Genomic DNA, 19,298 nt, shown 5'->3' on the forward strand with positions numbered 1-19,298 from the left:
TTGAAATACTCGTTTTCAAATTTTCTCAAATTTTTCTCACAAGCGCATTGCTGTAAGTTTTTAAATTCTGTGAATGTCATTTAGTAATTTTAACAAATTTGATCCATAATTAACAAGATCTCCTCCATGTTCGCAATGGCTGACAACGCTCTGGAAATGGCTCCCCCGATATGAAGACGTTTTAGAACATTTGAGCGTGGAATGTGCATTGAGGGTATTGTTGGACATCAAAACTTCAGCAGGATTCCAATACAAATTATAGAACACTTTGCAAGCCATTATAAAGAGACCTGCAAACCAGGAGTTTCAGACTGCTGTGTTAGTGCAAAACTAGGCTGTCGACGTAAGGTATTGTCCAAAAAAAAGTTATCTATTGTCAGAAATAATTAAATTCTTATGATAAAATATTAACTTGGTTGAACAAAGACTGTGCAGTTTGAGCTACAGTTGAAAAGACAAAGGAGTCTGAGCTCCATCTTGTTTTTAACTTCCGTCTGTAAAACATTTTTTTGCTAAAGATAAACTACGTCTTTGGTGGCTACCAACTAATGTTGAATCACAAGACAAATAAATATGTCAGATACAGAATAGAACAAAACCTTAAGCTGCCATAAAAATGTGTAGTCTTCCATTTTGACAAACAGTTTCCCACTTGCCATAAACAGCACTTTTACTATAATTGTGGGTGAAAACCAGATTATTTTGTGAGCTCTACTCACAATCAGAGTTGGTGTTTTGACAATGTTTGGTATAAGTTGCCAGTTGCCAGACAAACACAGAGAAAAACAATACCTGGAGTTGTAGAGATTTACAGAAAACACAACAGTCTCACACTCATACGCATCATACCAGACTCTACTATAAACTGGTCAGACACTGGCGCCTGTCTCAAACCTAGTTGAATACTTTATTCGGAACAACAATGAAGACTTGTGGGTATAAAGGATCCAATTACGTTTAGAGGTCTCACGGATGCTTGGACCTGTTAGTCAGTGATGTGTGTCTTTCCCTGAAATCAATACTTTTTGGGTAGTGTAACTTTGTGTGGGACAAAAACATTCTATTTTAACATTCTGTCATGACGTGTACATCCTCAACTTAATAAAAACATGTTTTCCCATATCAAGAGGTTACAATTGTTTAAAAAGAGACTATTGTAAGTGCCTAATAAGTGCCAAATAAAGTAACAGGGTTGACCGTAACAACGTTGACCGTAACAGGGTTGACGATTTCATCTTAAATCAGCCATAAATCCCCTTGTGACAGAGGGAATGGAAGATTGCTGTGTGACACAGGGAGGGGCAATTGCATGCAAGGCTAACAAAACAAATGTAATTGTTAAAACATTTCTAGCCTGTCTATCTATGGGTCACAGGGTTGATGTGTTATGCTCGAGCCACACAGTTTTCCACCACAAAACCAGCTCACATAATAGTTTCACCATATTAAAATGACCTTAAAAAGAATCACTAATCACATGAGATAAATAATAATCTTTAGAAATGACTTTGTCAAAGCAACAAAATAACTAGGCCTTTACATTAATGATGAAAACTTGGAGAAATGTTGGAGTTAAGTGTGTTGAAATCTTCAGAGAAGTCACAGAGAGTGCACAGAGGGACATGTATTTATTCATATAAAACATAACATTGATTGAATTGTCCATGTGGTTTATATTAAAGGGTACTTCATTTAATATAACAGGCTTTTACAATCTAGCATTGGTGCACAATTTCTACTTGAAATATCAAAGGGATGCAAAGGAGACTAATTTGTAATTGCAGACTACAATAGGGGACTCATTAGGGGGACTCATTAGGGGACTCATTAGTAATTGCAGACTACAATAACCACAGCAGCTACAACAGTTGTAAAAGTTGTCTGTGATTCATCTCTAGCCAGTGTCCTGTGGTGTCTGGTCCTGGTGAGCCAGGAGTTTTAGCTGAGCCTGAGGATTCTGTACAGCTGATGATTATTCTGAGTTAAACTGAACCCTAACCAGACTCCTGCTCCTCCACACAGGAACCAGCTGACATGATCAAAGTGTTGATGGGGAGGATGTCTGTGATTTGTAGCAGACAGATAGGCAGGAGCAGCCTGGTTACAATAGCACACAAATCAGTGAAGGGGCTATTGTGCAACAAGCGCTCACAGTCTCACGTCAAAATTAGATGTTCATCCATGTTAAATTCGAATGGTTGAGGTAAGAGTTAAGGTCTGGGATAGACTAATTCCGAAGTGTTTAAGGTTCAGTTTAGGCATTAAGTCCAAATTTCTTAAGGTTAGGTTTAATTAAGGAATTAACTCTGCAATCTTAAGGTTAGGCATTAACTCTGAATAGTTAAGGTAAGGGTTAAGGTTTGGGATAGGCTTAAAAAAATTATGAAAAAAATAAAAAATGTATTGCTGCATTTGAACATGCCCATCCAACATACCCGTCCACAATGTCTGAGCAAATACCAAAACCCACTTGAAAATCAATTTGTCAATATAAGGCATTGTCATCCCTACTGCCTCTGATCAAGCAGACTCACTAAACAAAAATACAGAGTTTGTAAATGATGTAAATGAGTGTTGGCATATGCCTGTGTCTGTCCGTCTGGGTTGCTTCATTTAAGGAATTTGGTGGATAGCATTTACTTTTACTTGAGTACTTTTTTCACAGTGCCTTGCAAAAGTATTCATCCCCTTTTATTAAAATATTTTGTTTAATTAAAACCTGTAACTTAAATGGAATTGTATTTGAATTTCATGTAATTTACATACACAAAATTGTCCAAATTGGTGAAGTGAAATGAAAATAATAACTTGTTTATAAAAAATTCTAAAAAATAAAAACGGAAAAGTGGTGCGTGAATATGCATTCACCTCCTTTGCTATGAAGCCCCTAAATAAGATCTGGTGCAACCAATTACCTTCAGAAGTCACATAATTATTTAAATTAAGTCCACCTGTGTGCAACCTAAGTGTCACATGATCTGTCACATGATCTCTGTATATATCCACCTATTCTGAGAGGCCCCAGAGTCTGCAACGCCATAAGGCAAGTGGCACCATGAAGACCAAGGAGCTTTCCAAACAGGTCAGGGATGAAGTTGTGGAGAAGTACAGATGAGGGTTGGGTTATAAAAAAATATCAGAAACTTTGAACATCCCATGGACCACCATTAAATCCATTATAAAAATGGAAGGAATATGGCCCCACAACAAACCTGCCAAGAGAGGGCCACCCATCAAAACTCACAGACCAGGCAAGGAGGGCATTAATCAGAGAGGCAACAAGAGACCAAAGATAACCCTGAATGAGCTGCAAAGCTCCACAGTGGAGATTGGAGTATCTGTCTATAGGACCACTTTAAGCCGTACACTCCACAGAGCTGGGCTTTATGGAAGAGTGGCCAAAAGAAAGCCTTTGCCTTTTAAATAAAAAAATATGCAAACACGTTTGGTGTTCACCAAAAGGCATGTGGGAGACTCCCCAAACATATGGAAGAAGGTACTCTGGTCAGATGAGACTAAAATTGAGCTTTTTGGCCATCAAGGAAAACGCTATGTCTGGTGCAAACCCAACACCTCTCATCACCCCGAGAATACAATCCCCACAGTGAAGCATGGTGGTGGCAGCATCATGCTGTCGGGATGTTTTTCATCGGAAGGGACTGGGAATCTGGTCAGAACTGAAGGAAGGATGGATGGCCCTAAATACAGGGAAATGTCTTAAGGGAAACCTGTTTCAGTCTTCCAGAGATTTGAGACTGGGACAGAGGTTCACCTTCCAGCAGGACAATGACCCGAAGCTTACTGCTAAAGTAACACTTGAGTGGTTTAACGGAAAACATTTAAATGTCTTGGAATGGCCTAGGTAAAGCCCAGACCTCAATCCAATTGAGAATCTGTGGTATGACTCAAAGATTGCTGTAGCGGAACCCATCCAACTTGAAGGAGCTGGAGCAGTTTTGTCTTGAAGAATGGGGAAAATCCAAGTGGCTAGATTTGCCAAGCTTATATAGAATGCCCCAAGAGACTTGCAGCTGTAATTGCTGCAAAAGGTGGCTCTACAAAGTATTGACTTTGGTGGGGGATGAATAGTTATGCACACTTAAGTTTTCTGTTTTTTTGTCTTATTTCTTGTTTGTTTCACAATAAAACATATTTTGCATCTTCAAAGTGGTAGGCATGTTGTGTAAATCAAATGATACAAAACCCCCAAAAATCCATTTTAATTCCAGGTTGTAAGGCAACAAAATAGGAAAAATGCCAAGGGGGTGAATACTTTCGCAAGCCACTGTATTTAAGTACATTTAAAACCAGATACTTTTAGTCTTATACTCAAGTAGTATTTTACTGGGTGACTTTCACTGTTACTTGAGTCATTTTCTATTAAGATATCTTTTCTTTTACTCAAGTATGACAATTGAGTACTTTTTCCACCACTGCTATTGTGTGTGTGTGTGTGTGTGTGTGTGTGTGTGTGTGTGTGTGTGTGTGTGTGTGTGTGTGTGTGTGTGTGTGTGTGCGTGTGTGTTTGTATGTTTGCATGAGTTCTTCAGTCTCAGACAATCAGTGTGTCTCTGGTTTGGGGTCTTATTGCCTCTATGTCACTTCAAGAGTACTGTGGCTACATGGAGACTGATAGAAAGTGCCAGGACCTTTCCCCTGTTTCCCTTGTAGCTCTGTTCATGGTGGTCCTGTCCTGGAGCAGGATGGCAGCTCTCTGATTCAATTAAAAACACCACCAATCTAGCACCACACACACACACACACACACACACACACACACACACACACACTCACTCACACATACACACACACAGCATTCCACAGTGGTCTTTGTAATTCACAACATCCCTCAGATACAGCTCTCTCTCAGATCCAGTTTCACATTCTTCTGTTCCATACCACTTTAATAACGTGCTCTGCACTGAACGACAATGGCATGTCATTTGTCATAAACTGATATAAATGAGTGAAGGGTTGAAAGTTGTTGGAATGACAGCCATTGACAGGTGTCATGCCAACCCTTCTGATGGTCATTTGTCAGTATGTTAAGCTCCACAAATCGAATCAGAATGGGAACATTCCATAAACAAGGTCAACCAAAGCAGAGGTCAGGAGAGAGAAAGGCCTCAGGTCTCCCCAGTCATAAAGCCAACCGTGTCATAGTGCTTTTCAAATGTTTTTTTCAATTCCGCTCCTCTGTTCTGTTCTCCTGAACCCAAACTTTACACCCATAAATACACACGTCACCAGGCCTAGCATTATGAATGACAATACACAGGAGGCTGGATGGGCACTTCACGTTGTCCCACACACACACTCACATACTCACACCCACACACAGATCAGTACATTTCAGAGTGCTCCGTATGATGGATGACAATATACAGCAGCTTTGACGGTCACTTCCACAGATCACTTGAGCGGTGTAACCCAGCCTTCCACTGAACCATCTCTGACCAGGCCCGGGTTTCACATTACTGGCACTATACACAGGGAAACTGTCTGTCCAGGGAGCCCAAGCACATTACAGGCTCTGAGCCAACATGGTGGCCACATAGCTTCCATAACTTCATGGAATGTCTGACCAGGTGAGCTGCTCAGAAATTATCTCTGGTGTCTAACAACGGGAGGGAAGAAGAGAGGGAAAGGGGAAAGAAGGGAAATGGGGCCGGGGTTCAGGGAGCTATATAAGAAGTTGATGAGTTTTTCCAATACAGGCAGAAAACAAGTGATATTTTTTACGTGTGTGTGCCGAGTGTGTTCAATGTGCTGGGAGAGTGAGGGTGCTGGGCTGTACCAACTAAGGAACTGGACAGCCCAGATAAATGTCATCTATGAGTGTTCAACAACATTCTGTTGGCCAACCATAACAGACCTGGATTCTCAGTCAGAGTGCTTCATATCTACCTTTCCTCTCTCCCTCTCCTTCTGTCCTCTCTACCTCCATACATTTCTACCTCTCCCAGAGCTACTGAACTGATGGTATCAGAGTTTCACAACACGGCAAATACTGAATGGGCTCTAAGACGGATGGACACAAACACACACACAATACTAAGAAATCACACAGTGCATGTGTGCCGAGCCATATGACGTGCACCTGTGTAAACGGGCCTGTAATCTGGTGGCTCTGTAGAACAGTGGGTCCTCTCTGCTTCTGAACACTGCTGGAGAAGAGTAGTAGCCATCCCTGATCCCGGCCTGACCTCTGAGCATGGGGTCTGGTATATACACACTACACGCTCCCTGCTGCTGCTTTGCACTGTGGTGTGTGTGTGTGTGTGTGTGTGTGTTTGTGTGTGTGTGTGTGTGTGTGTGTGTGTGTGTGTGTGTGTGTGAGCGAGCGAGCGTGTGGAGTGCATGTGTGCGTGTTGCGTTCGTGGGTGCATGAGCCCATGCATGTGACTCTCTGTGTGTGTGTGTGTGTGTGTGTGTGTGTGTGTGTGTGTTCAGAGTAGGTGTGTGCAGGAAAAGTCGTTGGACAGAGGCGGATATTGACCCAGCATTAACATGAGTGAAAATATTTGGATTGTGTGAGGAGACCTTGAGAGGAACTCCTGGACATGGCATAGTAAAACAAACCATCGACAACAACAGTCATTCACACTATCGCTCCCAGACGTTTTGGTAAAGCTTGCTACATGTTTGTCTAAGAGGAAGCATAGTCATGCTTCTTTGTTATAGGCCAGGTGGGTAACAGTGAAATGTTTGGTCATGAATATAAAACAGTCAGATACGTCAAGATCAGATGTTTTAAATGTTTATGGACCTCAGATAACCTATATGGAAATATGTCCAATCCTCGATTTTTGCCTGATTCTTGATTCCAAATGAATAAGGGAATGTTGGAATACAACAGTGCATACAGTACATTCACACAGACTCCTCACTCAAACTAGTTAATCTCTCCTCTCCTCCCATCCTCTCTCCTCCCCTCCCTTCTCCTCTCCTCCCCTCTCCTCTCCAGAAACAGGGATAGAGAAAGAGAGAGGGGTGTTATTTAAAAATATATATATATTTCACCTTTATTTAACCAGGTAGGCAAGTTGAGAACAAGTTCTCATTTACAATTGCGAAAGGGCCAAGATAAAGCAAAGCAGTTCGACACAGAGTTACACATGGAGTAAAACAAACATACAGTCAATAATAGAGTAGAAACAAGTCTATATACGATGTGAGCAAATGAGGTGAGAAGGGAGGTAAAGGCAAAAAAAGGCCATGGTGGCAAAGTAAAGACAATATAGCAGGTAAAACACTGGAATGGTAGATTTGCAGTGGAAGAATGTGCAAAGTAGAAAAAAAATAATGGGGTGCAAAGGAGCAAAATTAATAAATAAACAAATAAAATAAATACAGTAGGGAAAGTGGTAGTTGTTTGGGATAAATTATAGGTTGGCTATGTACAGGTGCAGTAATCTGTGAGCTGCTCTGACAGCTGGTGCTTAAAGCTAGTGAGGGAGATAAGTGTTTCCAGTTTCAGAGATTTTTGTAGTTCGTTCAAGTCATTAGCAGCAGTGAACTGGAAGGAGAGGCGGCCAAAGAAAGAATTGGTTTTGGGGGTGACCAGAGAGATATACTGTACCTGCTGGAGCGCGTGCTACAGGTGGGTGTTGCTATGGTGATCAGCGAGCTGAGATAAGGGGGGACTTTACCTAGCAGGGTGTTGTAGATGACATGGAGCCAGTGGGTTTGGCGACGAGCTTGAAGCAAGGGCCAGCCAACGAGAGCGCACAGGTCGCAATGGTGGGTAATATATGGGGCTTTGGTGACAAAACGGATGGCACTGTGATAGACTGCATCCAATTTGTTGAGTAGGGTATTGGAGGCTATTTTGTAAATGACATCGCCGAAGTCGAGGATTGGTAGGATAGTCAGTTTTACAAGGGTATGTTTGGTAGCATGAGTGAAGGATGCTTTGTTGCAAAATAGGAAGCCAATTCTAGATTTAACTTTGGATTGGGTCTGGAAGGAGAATTTACAGTCTAACCAGACATCTAGGTATTTGTAGTTTTCCACATATTCTAAGTCAGAGCCGTCCAAAGTAGTGATGTTGGAGAGGCGGGCAGGTGCAGGCAGCGATCGGTTGAAGAGCATGTATTTAGTTTTACTTGTATTTAAGAGCCATTGGAGGCCACGAAAGGAGAGTTGTATGGCATTGAAGCTTGCCTGGAGGGTTGTTAAGACAGTGTCCAAAGAAGGGCCAGAAGTATACAGAATGGTGTCGTCTGCGTATAGGTGGATCAGAGACTCACCAGCAGCAAGAGCGACATCATTGATGTTTACAGAGAAGAGAGTCGGTCCAAGAATTGAGCCCTGTGGCACCCCCATAGAGACTGCCAGAGGTCCAGACAGCAGACCCTCCGATTTGACACACTGAACTCTATCAGAGAAGTAGTTGGTGAACCAGGCGAGGCAATTTGAGAAACTAAGGCTGTCGAGTCTGCCGATGAGGATGTGGTGATTGACAGAGTCGAAAGCCTTGGCCAGATCAATGAATACGGCTGCACAGTAATGTTTCTTATCAATGGCGGTTAAGATATCGTTTAGGACCTTGAGCGTGGCTGAGGTGCACCCATGACCAGCTCTGAAACCAGATTGCAGAGGAGGTATGGTGAGATTCGAAATGGTCAGTAATCTGTTTGTTGACTTGGCTTTCAAAGACCTTAGAAAGGCAGGGTAGGATAGATATAGGTTTGTAGCAGTTTGGGTCAAGAGTGTCCCCCTCTTTGAAGAGGGGGATGACCGCAGCTGCTTTCCAATCTTTGGGAATCTCAGACGACACGAAAGAGAGGTTGAACAGGCTAGTAATAGGGGTGGCATCAATTTCGGCAGATAATTTTAGAAAGAAAGGGTCCAGATTGTCTAGTCCGGCTGATTTGTAGGGGTCCAGATTTTGCAGCTCTTTCAGAACATCCGCTGACTGCGTTTGACAGTGATGAGTGGAGGTTGTTTGACCGCTGACCCATTATGGATGCAGGCAATGAGGCAGTGATCACTAAGATCTTGGTTGAAAACAGCAGAGGTGTATTTAGAGGGCAAGTTGGTTAGGATGATATCTATGAGGGTGCCCGTGTTTACGGCTTTGGGGAGGTACCTGGTAGGTTCATTGATAATTTGTGTGGGATTGAGGGCATCAAGCGTAGATTGTAGGATGGCTGGGGTGTTAAGCATGTTCCAGTTTAGGTCGCCTAGCAGCACAAGCTCTGATGATAGATGGGGGGGCTGTCCAAAGCACAGATGTCCAGAGCACAGCTGGGGGCAGAGGGTGGTTGTTTTTAGAGAGGTGGATTTTTAAAAGAAGAAGTTCAAATAGTTTGGGTACAGACCTGGATAGTAGGACAGAACTCTGCAGGCTATCTTTGCAGTAGATTGCAACACCGCCCCCTTTGGCAGTTCTATCTTGTCTGAAAATGTTGTAGTTTGGGATGAAAATGTCAGAATTTTTGGTGGTCTTCCTAAACCAGGATTCAGACACAGCTAGACAGACCTCCATCCTATGCTAGCTTGCTACCGATGGCCCGGCGAGCTGCCTGAATCGCCGTGACCCCAACCAACCTCACTACTCACTGGACCCTTTTGATCACTCGACTAAGCATGCCTCTCCTTAATGTCAATATGCCTTGTCCATTGCTGTTCTGGTTAGTGTTTATTGGCTTATTTCACTGTAGAGCCTCTAGTCCTGCTCACTATACCTTATCCAACCTATTAGTTCCACCACCCACCCATGAGATGATATCTCCTGGTTTCAATGATGTTTCTAGAGACAATATCTCTCTCATCATAACTCAATGCCAAGGTTTACCTCCACTGTATTCACGTCCTACCATACCTTTGTCTGTACAGCTAGTGTGTGTGTGTGTGTGCGTGCGTGCGTGCGTGTGTGTGTGTGTGTGTGTGTGTGTGTGAGTGCATGCTTGTGTGCATGCGTGTGTAATGAGAGCTCTGTTGTGTTCAGCCAGTGAACAGGTGCAGAGTGGGAGTTAGATTTGACCTCTGGGAGGACAGCTGCCTCTCTATGGACCATGATCCTCTCTGCTCCTGACTTAAGCATCCTTTACAATCAAAGAATCCATGCCGATGGATACACACTGTATGTCAACTGCTGGCTTACACTCTCTCTCTCTCTCCCCCTTGTTCTCTCCCTCAACTTTAGAAGCAAATGGCCTGTCTCTTTTGAGATGCGGTCCTATTTCCTGCTTATCACACGTATCCTGAACATACTGTGTAATGGAATCAACAGACCAAGGTGGGAAGGACTGCAATTAGAAGAGTTGTGTCAGTGGTTGTGAGGTTACACATGTCTTTCAAACATCAGAGAAACATCCTATCACAACTGTAACTCTGCTAAGCCTGAACCATATCAGATCTCCTGATTGTACACCAATCACACAGCTAGAGAATAATAATACACATTAAGGCTGTCATGGTGACATTTTTATCACACACATACACATACCCAGACACACACAACACTTTCATCATACAGAATGCACAAAATTCAGTGAGCAAACTGTAACTGTAACGTTTCAAATAGATCCATGTAATTGAAGATAATCAGATTCACAGAAATGGCCTCCTTGAAGAACATGGAAAGACAAAAAAGAAAACCATGGACTCCAAAGAGGTGGACATTTGTTCACTGTTATAAACACAATAAGGAGTGTTGACCATATCTGTCACAGGCTACACACAAACACACAGCTTGGAGAAAGAACAGACAGTAACAGCAGGATCTTCTGGAGAAGAGAACGCACTAATAACAGGGCTTCAGACAGGTGAGAGAGAAGAGGGGGAGAAGTGAGACAGAGAGCAAGGGAATGAGATAGATACAGTGGAGATAAAGGAGAGAAGGAAAGTGGAAAGTGACAATTGAGAGTTCAATTTTAAACAAATAGCTAATAAAGAGTGAGAAATACGGGTCAGAGGGGAAAGGAAAGAGAGAGAAGGAGATAAAAGAAGAGGGAGAAACTAGAGTCTGGATAAACTTTGGCTCTGGTCCATATTAATGCTGCAGGAGAAGGGCGGTCGGGGGAAGAAGTGGAGGGGGACAGGGAGAGAGGGAGGAGAGGAGATGAGAGGTGGTGGGCTGCACTGTGCGGTGCAGTGCTGTGTGGCGCGTGGAGAAGCAGTATTTCTTAGAGCAGAACAGGGGAGAGGCTGACCCTGAGATACACCCTGCAGGCTGCACTTCAGCTGTCAGAGAGAGAGACTGCGAGAGAGAGCGAAATTGAGGCGAGATAGGAGAGAGACTGAGAGATAGAGAGAGAGAGAGAGAGAGAGAGAGAGAGAGAGAGAGAGAGAGAGAGAGAGAAAGAGAGAAAGAGAGAAGGGGAGTGAAAGAGAGAGAGACTGAGTGGGGAAAGAGAGAGGAAGAGAGAGAGGTTTCTTCTCATTAGCAAGAGTCAATCGTCAGCCTTGAGAAGGAAAATTAATGAATTAATGAATGGCACACACACACTGGTATGTATCCTCTGCTCTGAGGAGTGGAAGCAGTACACATTAGTGAGCACAGTTGTTTGGATCCTCCTTGCCTGATCAGAGGGGGGAAAGAGAGAGAACACAAGAGAAACATCACAAGAGAGACAGAGAGAAAGAAAGAGTCTCCCTCTGCCTCTCCTGCTTCTCCTGGGCTAGTGGCCAGACACTGACTCTGTTGCATCCTGGAAGAACACAAGCTGAGGATACCACAATGCTGCCTTAGACAGAATGACAGAACACACAGCAACACTTTGGAAGTGCTATCAGCAGTATTTCTTTTCCTTCATTTGTTCAGACATAAAGAAGATACAACATCCCTGCCAGGCTGCCACAAGAATGACAGTCAGTCGGACAGACGGACAGAGAGCAGCAGTGGTTATGCAGCTCGGGCTGTAACAGCTGGAGTACTCTCTCTCGCCTGAAGCAATTGGTTTTAGGAGCTAAGTTCCTCACTACCTCTCAATCATTGACTCATAGTCCTGTAGGATCTCCTCTCATACAGATGGACACAATACTGCAGTAGTCCCTACAGACTGAGACAGAACAGTACAGCTCCACTTGGAGAACAGTAGAAGGAAACCGTGGATTCTTCCCTCTCGGAGGGCTGAGATATCTGCGATACCTGTGGTCAGAGACTGGATTGTTGCCTTTTCCTATGGAGGAAAGATTGATGATGAAACTGTATATCTGATTCATTACAACATACTCTGGTCATAGAGCCTGGACTCTCCCAGGTGGATATTTCCTACACTTCCCTTGGACTTAAGTAGTGATTCACACTGGATTGGCTTACTCCCTGTTCGGTGTATTTGTGTCAGGATGGAGTGTGTAAAGAATGTGTCTCTGATTCTGAGTGTTTTCCTGTTGAGCTCAGCCCAGAGCGTCTACCCCAGAATACGACTCTCCCATAAAGGTAGGAATCAGGAACGTTAGTATGTGAGTGCTGGCTAAGCGTCATCATTAATGACATATTCATGCACAGTGTTCTCTATAGTCCTAACTAGTCAAAGCATGCTAACATTTTTATTCCGTTTATGTCACGGCAGGTGTGTCAGTGATAATATAGAATGTTTACTAATAGACACCTCTGCACAACCCCTTAACAACTTGGAGAAATGAGTTATTACTTTACTGCTCGTATTCATCACTAAGTGTATAGCTGGCCACAGTATCATCTCTGCTGTTAGAAACTGTTAATGAGTATTTGAGATTACTCTATGTAAGATGAAAGAGGACCTAAACTCTTCTATGACATTGTAAAGTGTGTTTTCTCCTTGTGATTGTCCTGGTATTTTATTAGGATCCCCCATTAGCTGTTGCAATAGCAGCAGCTACTCTTCCTGGGGTCCCCACAGAACATGAAACAGTCAAAAGTTTGGACACACCTACTCATTCAAGGGTTTTTCTCTATTTTTTATGCATTGTAGAATAATATTGAATGAATCAATACTATGAAATAACAGATATGGAATCATGTAGTAACCAAAAAAATGTTAAACAAATTGAATCGATTTTAGAATCTTCAAAGTAGCCACCCTTTGCCTTGATGACAGTTTTGCACACTATTGGCATCCTCTCAACCTACTTCACCTGGAATGCTTTTCTAACAAACTTGAAGGAGTTCCCACTTATGCTGAGCACTTATTTTCCTTCACTCTGCGGTCCAACTGTGGAGGCCAGGTCATCTGATGCAGCACTCCATCACTCTCCTTCTGGAGGTGCGTTGGGTGATTGTCCTGTTGAAAAATAAATGATACTCCCACTACGCGCAAATGGGATGGGAGTGCATATCGCTGCAGAATGCTGTGGTAGCCATGCTGGTTATGTGTGCCTTGAATTCTAAATAAATCACTGACAGTGTCACCAGCAAAGCACCCCCACACCATCACACCTCCTCCTCCATGCTTCACGGTGGGAACCACACAAGCAAAGATCATCTGTTCACCTACTCTGCGTCTCACAAATACACAGAACCAAAAACGGTTGCTTGAACTCTGTGAAGCATTTATTTGGGCTGCAACTTCTAAGACTGGTAACTCTAAAGAATGTATCTTCTGCAGCAGAGGTAACTCTGGGTCTTCCTTTCCTGTGGCGGTACTCATGAGAGCCAGTTTCATCATATCCCTTGATGGTTTTTGCGACTGCACTTGAAGAAACTTTCGAAGTTCTTGAAATTTTCCATATTGACTGACCTTCATGTCTTAGAGTCATGATGGAATGTCGTTTCTCTTTGCTTATTTGAGCTGTTCTTGCCATAATATGTACTTGATCTTTTACCAAATAGGGATATCTTCTGTATATCAACCCTTCCTTGTCACAACACAACTGATTGGCTCAAACACATTAACACCTGTCTAGGACACACGTTCCGCTAACGGAACCCCACCCCAACATTCTGCTGAAAAGGCAGCGCGGGAAATTCCAAAATATTTTTTTGAAATATTTAACTTTCACACATTAGCAAGTCCAATACAGCAAATGAAAGATAAACATCTTGTTAATCTTCCCATCGTGTCCGGTTTTAAAATGTTTTACAGCAAAAACACAACATATATTTATGTTAGATCACCACCAAATCCAAAAAAACACAGAGCCATTTTTCCCAGCCAAAGATCACACAAAAGCAGAATTAGAGATAAAATGAAACACTAACCTTTGATAATCTTCATCAGATGACACTCATATATATAATCATGTTACACAATACATTTATGTTTTGTTCGATAATATGCATATTTATATCCACAAATCTCGGTTTACATTGACGCCATGTTCAGAAATGGCTCCAAAATATCCGGACTAATTGCAGAGAGCTATGCCAGATAACAGAAATGCTCATCATAAACTTTGACGAAAGATACATGTTTTACATATAATTAAAGACACATTGGTTCTTAAGCTGCCACTGTGTCAGATTTTTTTTAAATGTTACGAAAAAGCATTTTATGCAATAATCTAAAATGGCGCTAAGACGTAACTATTTTCTCCGCCATGTTGGAGTCAACAGAATTACGAAATTACATCATAAATATTCCCTTACCTTTGATGATCTTTCATCAGAATGCAGTGCAAGGAGTCCTAGTTCCACAATAAATCGTTGTTTTGTTCCATAATGTCCATTACTAGTGTCCAATTAGCTGCTTTTGCTAGCACGGTTAGTTCACAGTCCAAAAGCTGGCGCTGGTCCAGGCGAACTCGGACGAAAACTTCAAAAAATTATATTCCAGGTCGAATAAACTGGTCAAACTAAGTAGAGAATCAATCTTCAGGATGTTATTTTCATATATATCCAATAACGTTCCAACCGGAGCATTCGTTTTTGTCTACAGAGTCATGGAACGCAGGAACTGGCATTCTGACAGACAACTAACTCATTCCCCTCCCTTCTAGTAGAAGGCGTAGGAAGTGCGAACATATCCATATCTTGTTTGGATGTGAATAGGCGATGACTTGAAATTCGACCAGCCCCATAATTTCCACTTCCTGTTTGGAAATGTGCCTGCCCTATGAGTTCTGTTATACTCACAGACATAATTCAAACAGTTTTAGAAACGTTGGAGTGTTTTCTATCTAATAGTAATAATAATATGCATATATTAGCATCTAGAACAGAGTAGGATGCAGTTCACTATGGGCACGCAATTAATCCAATGTGAAAATGCTGACCCCTATCCCTAACAGGTTTTAAGAAGGACAGAAATTCCACCAATGAACTTTTAAGTAGTCACACCTGTTAATTGAAATGCATTCCAGGTGACTACCTCATGAAGCTGGTTGAGAGAATGCCAAGAGTGTGCAAAGTTGTATGCAATGCAAAGGGTGGCTGCTTTGAAGACTCTCAAATATAAAATATATTTTGAATGGTCTTTTTTGGTTGCTACATGATTCCATATGTGTTATTTCTTAGTTTTGATGTCTTCACTATTATTCTACAATGTAGAAAATAGTAAAAATAAAGAAAACCCTTGAATGAGTAGGTGTGTCCAAACTTTTGACTGGCACTGTACATTTAAAAACGGCACACTTCTTGTTGTTGACTAGAGGATTGCTTTCTTCCTCTGGCCATGGTGGCTGGCATTCCACAATGTGGCATTCTACTGTTATGCTGGTAGGATGAGAGAGGGGCACACTGGTAAGTTTATGGTGGTGGTGTGTGTGTGTGTGTGTGTGTGTGGTCTCATCTGATTATTTGCAGTCTATATCTTAGGGAGTATGAGGTTCTGTCTTTGTAGTTAAGTCTGTAGTTAACACAACCTCTCTTCTCTCTCCACTGTGTCTTTGATCACTATAGCAACACTAACACATACTGTAATTCCACATAAAAAGGTGTCGGACATAGTTAAGAGTATGTGTGGAATTTCCCTGGTCAATAAATAGGATCTGTGTAAGGGGCAAAGCAGTGAGTTTGTCCTGGAAGTAGAACAGCGTGGTTTATCTACATGGTACCCCACTATGAAGGTTCACTGGGGCCTGTTTGTAATACTTTCCCTCTCTTATCACCATGCTAGTTTAGATAACATCGCACAGTAAATTACCTTGATAAATACAGATGTAGGATATTCATTTGAGCCAGTTTGCTACAGCAGGAAAATAATCCTGCAGGAACAGGAAATGTGAATTATTATGTTGATTATAATTTCTGGACATTTTTGTAGGGGTTGATACATTTTTTATTAGGGTAAATCAAGTCCGACATTTTAAAGTGGAATTACAAACTTTAGAATCCTTAAAACTCAAATACACTACAAGTTTACATTTCCTGCTGTGCAAATTCTCAGCAACAAAAGAGTGATCAAATTAAGATCCTACATCTGTAGGAGGAGGGAGAGAGAAAGAGAAGGGAGAGAGGAGGAAAGGAGAGCTAGAAAGGGATGAATAACTGAAAAAGTGAAGAAGAAAGAGAATGCTAGAAGAAGGGAAATAAGGGAGAGACGTGCCCCGGACGCAGGGAAGGAAATACAGAGAGATGAGAAATGGTAGAAATGGAGAGGAGAAACAGAAATAAGGGAGGGATGTTATGGGTTTGTTTGGTTAGTGAAGTGTGTTAGGCTGGTATATTGACAGAATCCCTTGCTGAGTGTTGAGTTGGGCTGATGTGTTCAGTCATAAACGTCACCTCAATTACAGTAATAACACTGACATTCATACATGTATTTCACCTTAGTCATTACTAACCTGAGGGAGAGAAGCTCCACTGACTGATTTACACACAGAGTTAGAGTGAGAGCAAGAGAGAGGGAAAGAGAGAGAGAAAGGCAGACAGATGGAGGAAGACACACCACAGGAGAGGAGAGGAGTGGAGAGGAGGGGAGAGACGGTGGGCACTGGAACAGGCCTGTGGTTACCACCATCCACCATGAACTTGTTCCAAAGTTCTATTTCAAGCTCTCTCATACTGAACTCGATCTTAAACAAACGTTCATTCTGTCTGCTATATGTCTCCTCTCCCTCAGTCCACCCTTTTGCACTCCATCGCTGTCTCTCCCCCATCATTCTCTTACTCAAAATCAAATCGAAGTTTCTTGGTCACGTACACAGATTTGCAGATGTTATCGCAGGTGCAGAGAAATGCTTGTTTTTCTAGCTCCAACAGTGCAGTAATTATAAAAATTATAATTATAATAAAAAACAGAATCCTGAAGAAAAAAGATATATGAAATTTATATAGGATGGGCAAATGACTAGAATACAGTATATACAGTTGAAGTCGGAAGTTTACATACACTTAGGTTGGAGTCATTAAAACTAGTTTTTCAACCACTCCACAAATGTCTTGTTAACAAACTATTGTTTTGGCAAGTCAGTTAGAACATCTACTTTGTGCATGAGACAAGTAATTTTTCCAACAATTGTTTACAGACTGATTATTTCACTTATAATTCACTGTATCACAATTCCAGTGGGTCAGAGGTTTACATACACTAAGTTGACTGTGCCTTTACAGAGCTTGGAAAATTCCAGAAAATGGTGTCATGGCTTTAAAAGCTTCTGATAGGCTAACTGACATCATTTGAGTCAATTGGAGGTGTACCTGTTAATGTATTTCAAGGCCTTACCTTCATACTCAATGCCTCTTCCCTTGACATCATGGGAAAATCAAAAGAAATCAGCCAAGACCTCAGAAAAAATATTGTAGACCTCCACAAGTCTGGTTCATCCTTGGGAGCAATTTCCAAACACCTGAACCACGTTCATCTGTACAAACAATAGTACGCAAGTATAAACACCATGAGACCACGCAGCCATCATACCACTCAGTCAGGAGACGCCTTCTGTCTCCTAGACATGAATGTACTTTGGTGTGAAAAGTGCAAATCAATCCCAGGACCGTGTGAAGATGCTGAAGGAAACGGGTACAAAAGTATCTATATTCAAAGTAAAACTGTCACATACCATGACACTGGAGAGACGATGCAGGTACGAGGAGTAAAACATTTAATAAAGAACGGACGATGAGCGAGCCCTGCGGTTGCGGACGGTGCAATTGTCGGACCAGGTGATGAAGCAGCCCGACAGGATGCACTCAATGGTGCATCTGTAGGAGTTTGTGAAGGTCTTAGGGGCCAAACCAAATTGTGCTGTTGCGCCCTCTCCATTCCTGTTGATGTGGATGGGGGCGTGCTCTCTCTGCTGTCTCCTGTAGTCCACGATCAGATCCTTCATTTTTTTGACGCTGATGGAGAGATTATTTTCCTGGCAACACTCTGCCAGGACTCTCACCTCCTCCCTGTAGGCTGTCTCATTGTTGTTGCTAATCAGGCAACACAGTCATGGGTGAACAGGGAGTACAGGAGGGGGCTGAGCATGCACCCATGTGGTGTCCCGGTGTTGAGGATCAGAGTGGCGGAGGTCTTGTTGCCTACCTTCACCACTTGGGGTCGGCCTGTCAGGAAGCCCAGGACCCAGTTGCACATGGAAGGGTTCAGACCCAGGGCCCTGAGCTTAGTGATGAGCTTGGAGGGTACTATGGTGTTGAAGGCTGAGATGAACAGCATTCTTGCATGGCGATGGATCTGCTGGGGCGATATGAGAATTGTAGTGGGTCTAGGGTGCCCCCCCCCTTCTCTCCTGTAGCGTGTTCTGGCTGGTAGAGCATGCTGTAGAAGGCTGCTGGTGGATCCTATCATTAAGGAATGAAAAACATCTAAGCTTTAATAATATGTGTCTCATGGTCTCTGCCAGCTTTGATTTACACCGACCTACCGACACACTGAGACACACACACACACACACACACAGAATAATGTGAATACTTTACCATGTGCAGGCCTTGAAGGCGGATCTGGAAAAGAGAGGAATGTGGTTAAAGTCTCTGTTATTAGTCCTGAGGAACTAAACTATCATAATATTAACTATCACAATCTATCTGGTTGTATTTCTCTGGATGTGGAGGAGTTTGTTTGAAATCATGGATGTAGTCATCAGAGATGTGTGACCCAGTTTCCGTCTGACTTAAAGGTGTTACAGTACTGTAGAGATCAATCCAGTCTACCCTTTAGGTCCGTGGAAATATGCTCTCAGATGGACATCCTCCAGGACTGAGTTTACAAGTCAGAATTATTTTGGGAATGTTATCAGAGCTTCCATCTCAGAGCTCTGACATTGAGATTTCATCTTGTCTACTGTGTTTATATTTTCACTATCTCTTTCTCCACTTTTTCAATCCACTCATCTCCCTCTTTCCTCTCCTGCCTCTCTTCCCTGAACATTTCACCACGTGGAAGCGCAACATTTTCCAACACTGTTGATCTTTTCCATCAACTATAATCTCGATTTACTCTCATTCCTATCAATTTGTTTTGAAAATCTGCTTTGGTATC

At 42.4% G+C, this 19,298-nt stretch overlaps 1 protein-coding gene across 2 annotated transcripts in view; it reads left to right on the forward strand.

The window, feature by feature from the left end:
- The first annotated feature begins 11,141 nt into the window (after positions 1-11,141).
- LOC112218614 (semaphorin-3E-like) overlaps positions 11,142-19,298 on the forward strand; it is a 45,041-nt gene continuing 36,884 nt past the window's right edge. The window contains exon 1 of one of the 2 annotated variants that reach the window (XM_024379554.2): positions 11,142-12,391. In XM_024379554.2, the coding sequence (XP_024235322.1) occupies positions 12,298-12,391 (94 nt within the window). In that variant the 5' untranslated portion in view covers positions 11,142-12,297. The remainder of the gene's footprint in view (positions 12,392-19,298) is intronic. The other variant, XM_024379553.2, reaches the window with a different exon arrangement.

Source organism: Oncorhynchus tshawytscha, linkage group LG19 (genome assembly GCF_018296145.1).
Source record: "Oncorhynchus tshawytscha isolate Ot180627B linkage group LG19, Otsh_v2.0, whole genome shotgun sequence".
In the NCBI taxonomy this organism is placed as follows: Eukaryota; Metazoa; Chordata; class Actinopteri; order Salmoniformes; family Salmonidae; genus Oncorhynchus; species Oncorhynchus tshawytscha.